The sequence below is a fragment of the Spea bombifrons genome, chromosome 3, assembly GCF_027358695.1.
Source record: "Spea bombifrons isolate aSpeBom1 chromosome 3, aSpeBom1.2.pri, whole genome shotgun sequence".
Lineage (NCBI taxonomy): Eukaryota > Metazoa > Chordata > Amphibia > Anura > Pelobatidae > Spea > Spea bombifrons.
Window position 1 is genome coordinate 89,746,404 of NC_071089.1, and position 7,649 is coordinate 89,754,052.

Consider the following 7,649-nt stretch of genomic DNA (forward strand, 5'->3'; position numbering starts at 1 on the left):
TTCCGCAGTGTAGAAGTACCAGAACCTTCTTTTCCGGTTGAAACAACGTACAGGGCAATGTGGGTAAAAAAAAAAAAAATCACGACCCAAGGATTCTTCGGTAACCAAACTGCTCAAACTTTAGAGCATTATAAACACAACTTGTAAAGGTAAAACTTCTAAAACAGAGAACTCGTAACGTGATAACTACCGCTATCTCTGAAATTGGAGCACAAAGCCAGAACTTACATATTATAAACTTAAGAGAAAATGGTCACAGTGCTTTACAAAAGAGTACATACAAAACATCAAACTGAACCGGAATAAATCACAAGTAAAATGATCTGTTGTAATCTCCCTATTTTAAGGAAATTTAAATTGCCCTCCGATTCACAATCTTTGGCTCTAGGACACCATCTACTCGCCCTTTGGCAGGGAGTTTGTAGCTCGGACGCTTCGTGGCATTTCTACTGAGTTGGTTTGTAAAAACCTAGCAGCAAACGCCTGCCTTGTATTCAAATACCTCATACATTGATATCTCCCCTACCTACCTGCTGGTTGGGTGACCCTCTCGTTTTTCAGGCCCTGTTTACAGTTTAACTCTTTCCTGTCATGATTCCTATCATTCTCGAGGTCAAACTGTCAGCACAGAACATCTTCTGGTCACAATTCTTCCATGGAAAATGGCAGCCTACAACAGGACATTAGCATCCTTTGAAGGTGATCTCCATGGGTGCTCTTTATCTTTCACTGGTTTTATGGTGGTCGTTTATTGCGGGATATGGACTAAGAAAAAGTTAGACCTTAAATATGACGTACTCGTTTTAGAATGAGTTCTCATCAAAGAACAGAAGGCAGGTAAGGGTTATTAAACCTGAACCTTACTATGTTAGCAACGTTTTATGATTATATTACGATATATTACAGACACAACTTGACAAAGCAGCATATAATGCTTTCATAAGCTTAGTTTATCGCTCAGGTTCATGTTACATTTCAGTCTGTCCCTGACACCCATCTACAAAGAAAGCATCTAAAAAAGCCTTGGAATATTTTAAAGGAAAGAAAGCACCCGGCGTAAATGTTGCTGGAGCTGCTCCCCTTCTTTAACATCTGCCACTGGTTCAATGGGAATGCTTTCCGCGCATGCGCACAGGTATCCAAACCCCACCCTACAGCATTCGCTGAAGCTGGTGGCTGGAGGTAATGATATACACTGATCAGCCAAAACATTATGAACGCCTGCCTAATATTGTGTAGGTCCCCCCTTTTGCTGCCGTGAGCAGTTGTGGCGTGGGCTCTACTAGAACTCTGAAGGTGTGCTGTGGTATCTGGAGCAAAACTGCGTTGCACTGAGTGTTCTGACACCTTTCTATCAGAACCAGCATCAACGTTTTCAGCAATTGGAGTTAAGGTGCTTTGGAGTATGCTTTGGCCTCTTGCTTCACTAAAGGAATTAGTATCATTGCAACTTAATTTTAGATTCATCACCCATGACACGCTGGTTTACTGCCACCCCAACGCCATATGCCGTAAGACTCCATGTTGAGAATTCTTAAGTAAAAAGCATACACTCGTGTGATCTCTCCATGTCGAGTAAAAGAAAACAACGAAATATTGAGGTATGGCTTTTGGTAAAAAAAAAACCAACAGAAAGACATGATTGTTTGAAACGCCCCCTTTTTATCCAAGAGTCGTAGAGTTAATTTCCATTCATAAAGGACCCTTGTCTTAAGATCCATGTGGCAAAATACTGCCATTCACACACACGGTTTTTAGTGAAAATAGTTTTCTGTGCAAGAAATCCTGCACAAGCGAGCAAGTGTATTAGCACAAAGAATAAAGTATTCCAGCTCCACGTTTTGCTACAACCTCCCAATACTGTTTATTTCCATTTGGTGAAACAGTCCCTAGTCTTCAATTATAAAGAAAAGTCTGAGTTTGGCCCGTCCTTCTTACAACCATACTGTTTAGCCTCTACCGCATCTGATTGGAGGCTGTTCCATTCATCAACCACCCTCTCTGTAAAGTACTGTAATTAGCAACATATTGCTTAGTGCAAAGTAAATCTTTCCTTCCTTTACCGGAACGAAACCTAAAGTTTGCACCAATCTTACATCCAGATTGTAAGCTTATTTGAGCTCATCATTATTATGTTATAATTGTGATTTTTTTTTAAATCACTAAAATACAATAAATAATAATTTAAAAAAAACAAAGTGAGCTAAGTGATGTCATTGTGACATCACTGGCATTAATAACATGTTCAAGAGGTCCCTAAGAGGACATCTAACCATACTAAAAAAAATAAAATTAAAAAAGTTAATAAAAGAAAAAACCCTTACATCCCATTGCCCTAACACAACATCTAAAAAGTATAACCCTCCTGCCCCCGTTCACAACCCCCAAACCAGTTAAGCCAGAAGTATAAAATATACTACCCTATAGAGTACTATATGTAAGGGATGAATATGGCCCTCTAGAAAGAAAAAAAAACTAAGGATGTGCGGTGTTTCTGTAAATTTTCAGCTAATCATCCAACTATGGTATCAAAAGAAAGCTCTCTCTCTCCTTGAGAAAACAATATATAGTTTACATGGTTACTCTATTCACAGGAAAAGAGAATAATCGCGGTACTGACATACCAAAAACCCCTGGGACTGAAGGGGTTAAGCAATAGGATTCCCAATGGATTTTGTTCAATAATTAAAATAAGAGCGGAGCTTCCGTCAGAATGAATGAAACGTCCAGGAACCCTGGGCTGTTTGCGGCACACCCAAGGAACCACAGGGTTTCCAAGAGACGGATTCGCTAAGTCATGAGCTGCAGCAACAGTTTAAAAAAAAAAAAAAAAAACATTGTCATTTAATGGAACAGTTTAGTGAATTTGAGCCTAAACAGTTAATAGGCATTTTTGGTAACATCAAGCACGTCTTCTGCCTGCGTGGGATATACTCCCCTCCAGTGCCTGATATACTCATATTCACAAGCATGGATGCCAATCTTATATACGTCATTCTCATTGCATCACCCGCCGTGTTACCGAACACAGTTTACGTCGATTTACTTGGGTTACCATAACGCCACGTCAACATTAGAGGTGTACTTGTCGTATGTTAGAGTTTTACCAGCGGGACTAGCGTGTGGCAGACTAACTCCGCCGCTGCGTTCGCTGCGTTCGCTGTACGCCATGTTGGCCGACCTGTAATCACACCTCTTAAAGCACGCCGATACCCACTGACTAAGCAGCAGCATGTGGCCGACTAAACGGAAGTGACGCATTAACGACCATGCCACGCCCGGTATCAGAGCGCTAAACACATGAGAAATATTTGCCATAGCGGCACTTCCAAAATAGCGTTTAACGCCGCGGAATAAAGAATGTCGCCACGCCGAAGCTGCTGTATGCGTTTGTAGACAGTGCTACGACGGTTGGAACTCGGAATCTTTCCGTTAGTCTGCATGAGAACTCTTCGAACAATACATGTCATGTTATCGCTCCTCCCCCTGACGACTTACGTCACTTAACCTATAAGAGCAGTGAGCCCGGCGCCGTTCTTCCTTTTTACGGCCGCCGAAGGGAAAATGGCTCCAGTGAGTGTTAAGTAGCGATCTAAGTGTTGGCGCTTCTGTTCTAGAACATGGTTAATTCCGGAATATTCTCAGTGCCGGATCGTGTGTGCACGCCTTTGTTAAGGGTTTGCATAAGGCCGCTTATAGGTTACTTCTAGCCCGCTTCTGACCCGTGGTAGGGGTAGACATTACAGGCCCGCGTATACCAAAAATAAATTTCGGGTTTTGTCTGATGCGCATGATTTTTTTTCTAGTCCCAACCTTATATAAAATACTTCTGACTTGGCTATAGATAAGATCCCAAAGCGTAATCATTCCTTGCTCTCGTCTTATATTGAGGATAGCTTTGTCTATCAATGCGTTTTTAGGTTCCCCAAGAGTATTTTCCTCTACCGCTTATTCTGGAGGCCGTCCGCTTACCTGTCACCCTCCCAGTAAAGTAAATCTGCTTTACATCACCTCCAAGCCTTTTGCACTCAAATTTTTAGATTAAGCGCCTACTGTGACTTTTTAATATTTTTTATGCCTCCCCTCCAATATAGTTTATACATATTCTGATGATGCTTATCCTGCAAACCATTCATCCCCACCCCAAACTATAACTATATACTACTTATTGGGCTGTCAATCAACTGTTTAATAAGGTTGCCGGAATGGGTTTTTGGGGTAAACGCTAAACCAGGGATGACCATTTTGATTTCAATGTTGTACTTTAAGTTATATTGATGCGTTAAAGGATCATGGCATTTTTATTATCTAGATCATGTTTTGTAATTAAGGTTAATGTTTGTGTTGGAACGGTTCCTTCGCTAACTCATCACCTACACAACCTCTATTTTTTGTTTCTTGCAGCTAAAAGACAAGAAGTCCAAAAAAATCATTAGCAGGTTCACCCTGGATCTGACGCATCCGGTGGAAGATGGGATCTTTGATTCTGCCAACTTTGTAAGTTACGGTTTCTGTATGTAATGTCATATGAACAAGCTGTCAAAATAAACCTGTCGATGAACTTGCGTAATAGATTTTACGATCACAGAAACAAGCCTTTACTTTAAGATTTAGACTGATTTTGCTTTACCAACCTAAGACCGTGGTGTTCGCTCATCACAATTATTGTTGCTTTGGGGTGGAATTACGGTTCTCTGTAGGTGCTTTCAGAGACTATATTGCTTAAACCAGGCTTTTTTATTCCATTATTGGGCTAAGATGTGCTGGCAGCGCTATATATTAAGGCTTATCTCTGAAGATTTACCGAATATTCTGGTTTTTTTTTCTTTCAATGAACCATATTGTTGTGTAACTTGGGGTTTGTGTGTGCATTTGTTAATAAGTCCTGAAACTAGGGCTCCCTTCCCTAGTTTGTACCTAGGGTTTCCTTCCCTAGTGTCTATATCTTTTGTTATTCCGTAACAGGAACAGTTTCTTAAAGAAAAGGTGAAGGTCAATGGAAAAACCGGAAACCTTGGGAACATTGTTCATATTGAACGCTTAAAGAACAAAATTACCGTTGTCTCCGAGAAACAGTTTTCTAAGAGGTAATGTTATGGTCGTGTTGGTAATTCTGCAATTGCGTGTTTTTAATGTATCCTCGCTACAAGTCTTCACCGTTCTGTAACTTTGTAAATGTTTAGTAACTATTTAGTAAGATGTTGGAATTGTCTGTCAAATGCGGAATTAATGCTAAGCAATATTTTATAAATGACATGAGCATGTCTGTTTTATTACAAAGTTATAAAGCCAGTTTGGTCACCAGTTTTAGCTGGGGTGGGTCAATTCTAAGTGTCAAGGTCACTAACATGTATTTTATTTATTTAATAGGTACCTGAAGTATCTTACAAAGAAATACCTGAAGAAGAATAACTTGCGCGACTGGCTACGTGTGGTTGCATCCGACAAAGAGACTTACGAGCTCAGATACTTCCAGATCAGCCAGGATGAGGAGTCTGAATCAGAAGAATGAAGTTTTAAAATAAAGTTTTCAAAACATTAGGCACTCGTGTGTTTTCTCTTTTGCAGTTTCGGTAGAGTTGCTGAATGGAGTATGCCCTATATCTGGTATTTATTAAAGCTTCCGGAACAGCCCTCATACTTTATTGGGTCCGAGCACATCCTGTTGAACATGTTCAGCTTCCAGCGTGGCTCATGTTTCTTTACATATCGTCTTGCCGATTTTAGGCTCCCCTGGTTGAGTGATTGTAGAACACAAGTACCTGGTGCTGTAAAGTCACATCTTTTGTATCAAGTGTTGGACTGTATGTTTCTCTATGCAATAAAGGCCCCTCCTGCATGTGTAACCCCGGTCTGGATTGATACAATCCCCAGGTAATAGAAGTTGAAGAGGTGTGCAGCCCTTTTATTTACAAGTCTGCTGTTTAAAAGCTAATCATAAAATGCATCCCTGTTTTAAGATCTGGAGGAAAAGCGGTAAATTAGTCATGCCTCTTACATACGCTTGTCAACCATGACATGACCGCTGACAGGTAAGGTGAGTAACACTGATAATCTTATCATGGCACCTGTCATTAGGTAGGAAATATTAGGCAGCAAGTGATCATGCTAGAAGCAGGAAAATGGGCAGGCGTAAGGATGACTTTGACTAGGGCCAAATTGTGATGGCTATGCAACTGGGACAGAGCATCTCCAAAACTGCAGCTCTTGTGGGGTGTTCCCGGTCTGCAGTGGTCAGTATCTATCGAACGTGGTCCATGGAAGGAAAAGTGGTGAACTGATGCCAGGGTCACGGGTGGCCGAGTATCATTGATGCATGTAGTGGGGCGAAGGCTGGCCGTGTGCTCAAATCCAACAGACGCGTTACTGTATCTCAAATTGCTTAAAAAGTTAATGCTGCTTCTGATAGAAAGGTGTCAGAACACGCAGTGCATCGCAGTTTGTTGGGTATGGGGCTGCGTAGCTGCAGACCAGTCAGGGTGCTATTGCTGTCCAGTGCCAAAGGTGTCTACAAGGGGCACGTGAACAAACAAACTGGACCACCAGGGCTGTGCCGACGCGGGTGCACAGCACCCAGACGGCAGGGAACGGGAGAGAGAGAGTTTTCAGCAACCGGCTGAACCTTTAGTGTATCTGACTCTTCATATACAGAAGCTCAACAAATCCTGCCACCTCCATCTGCAAAATGTCTCCAGAATGTGTCCTTTCTTTGTGCAGGAGGCTAACTAATTCCTGTGTTATATCCCATCTGGGTTATTTCAACTCACTGCTAACTGGCTTCTCTACTGCTCTGATCCATTCTGAAAGCTGCTGCCAGACTTTTTATTTACCGCTCTTCATGTCTAAACTTTTAACACCTTTTTCCATGTTTAGTGTACACATTATATATTGTTTTGCCAAGGACAGCTAGGGCTTTCTCTTTATACCACTTTTTGCATAGTCTGTCAGTATTTATGAATTATATGTCAAAAAAGTAAACATATAAAAATAATGTAACTTTACTTAGTATTTCTTACAAAATATAGGTCCCCCTAACTAGAATAATACACCACTTGCATAGGGTTTTATATATTGGTTGGTTTTTTTTTACTGTTAAACAGGAGAAAAACGCTCCCTTACATACTACACCATTTCTCCTTATTTTTGAACTTTGGATTGGGGATTTTTTAATGTGTATTTCTATTATCTTTTATTTATATAGTGCCAACAGTTTACGCAGCGCTTAATACAATACATATATTCAAGGGATATGACAAGACGAGAATTGACAGACTAACACAAACCGATACATTAGGTGCAGAGAGCCCTGCTCGCAAGCTTACAATCTTGACAGAGGGACAGCAGGTGTTGTGGCAACTACTTTGTTTAATTTTTTTTTATTATTATTATAATAAGTTGCTACCTTAACACAAAATGTTGTCCAGTAGCAGATCTAATTTAAGATCTGATCAGCTTATGAGTAAGCAAAACACGATACGCTTTTTTCCTCCCATTTGATTCACTGGCGCTTTATAAAGAATAAACTTTAATATTGAGCAACTTACCTTGGAGTTGCGGGACTTTGATAGTGGGCTAAAGTAGTTTTAGATAATTCAGTGACATTTAAACACTTGTTAAAGGGACAGTCTAATGTCCGAACACGTCTACTA

General features: G+C 40.6%; 1 protein-coding gene across 1 annotated transcript; it reads left to right on the forward strand.

Moving 5' to 3' along the window:
- Positions 1-3,549: 3,549 nt before the first annotated feature.
- RPL22L1 (ribosomal protein L22 like 1) lies at positions 3,550-5,541 on the forward strand. The gene is made up of 4 exons (XM_053460771.1): positions 3,550-3,573; positions 4,405-4,497; positions 4,966-5,087; positions 5,371-5,541. Exons 1-4 carry the CDS (start codon positions 3,565-3,567, stop codon positions 5,510-5,512), a joined length of 366 nt encoding a protein of 121 aa, XP_053316746.1. The 5' UTR covers positions 3,550-3,564; the 3' UTR covers positions 5,513-5,541.
- The last annotated feature ends 2,108 nt before the right edge of the window (positions 5,542-7,649 follow it).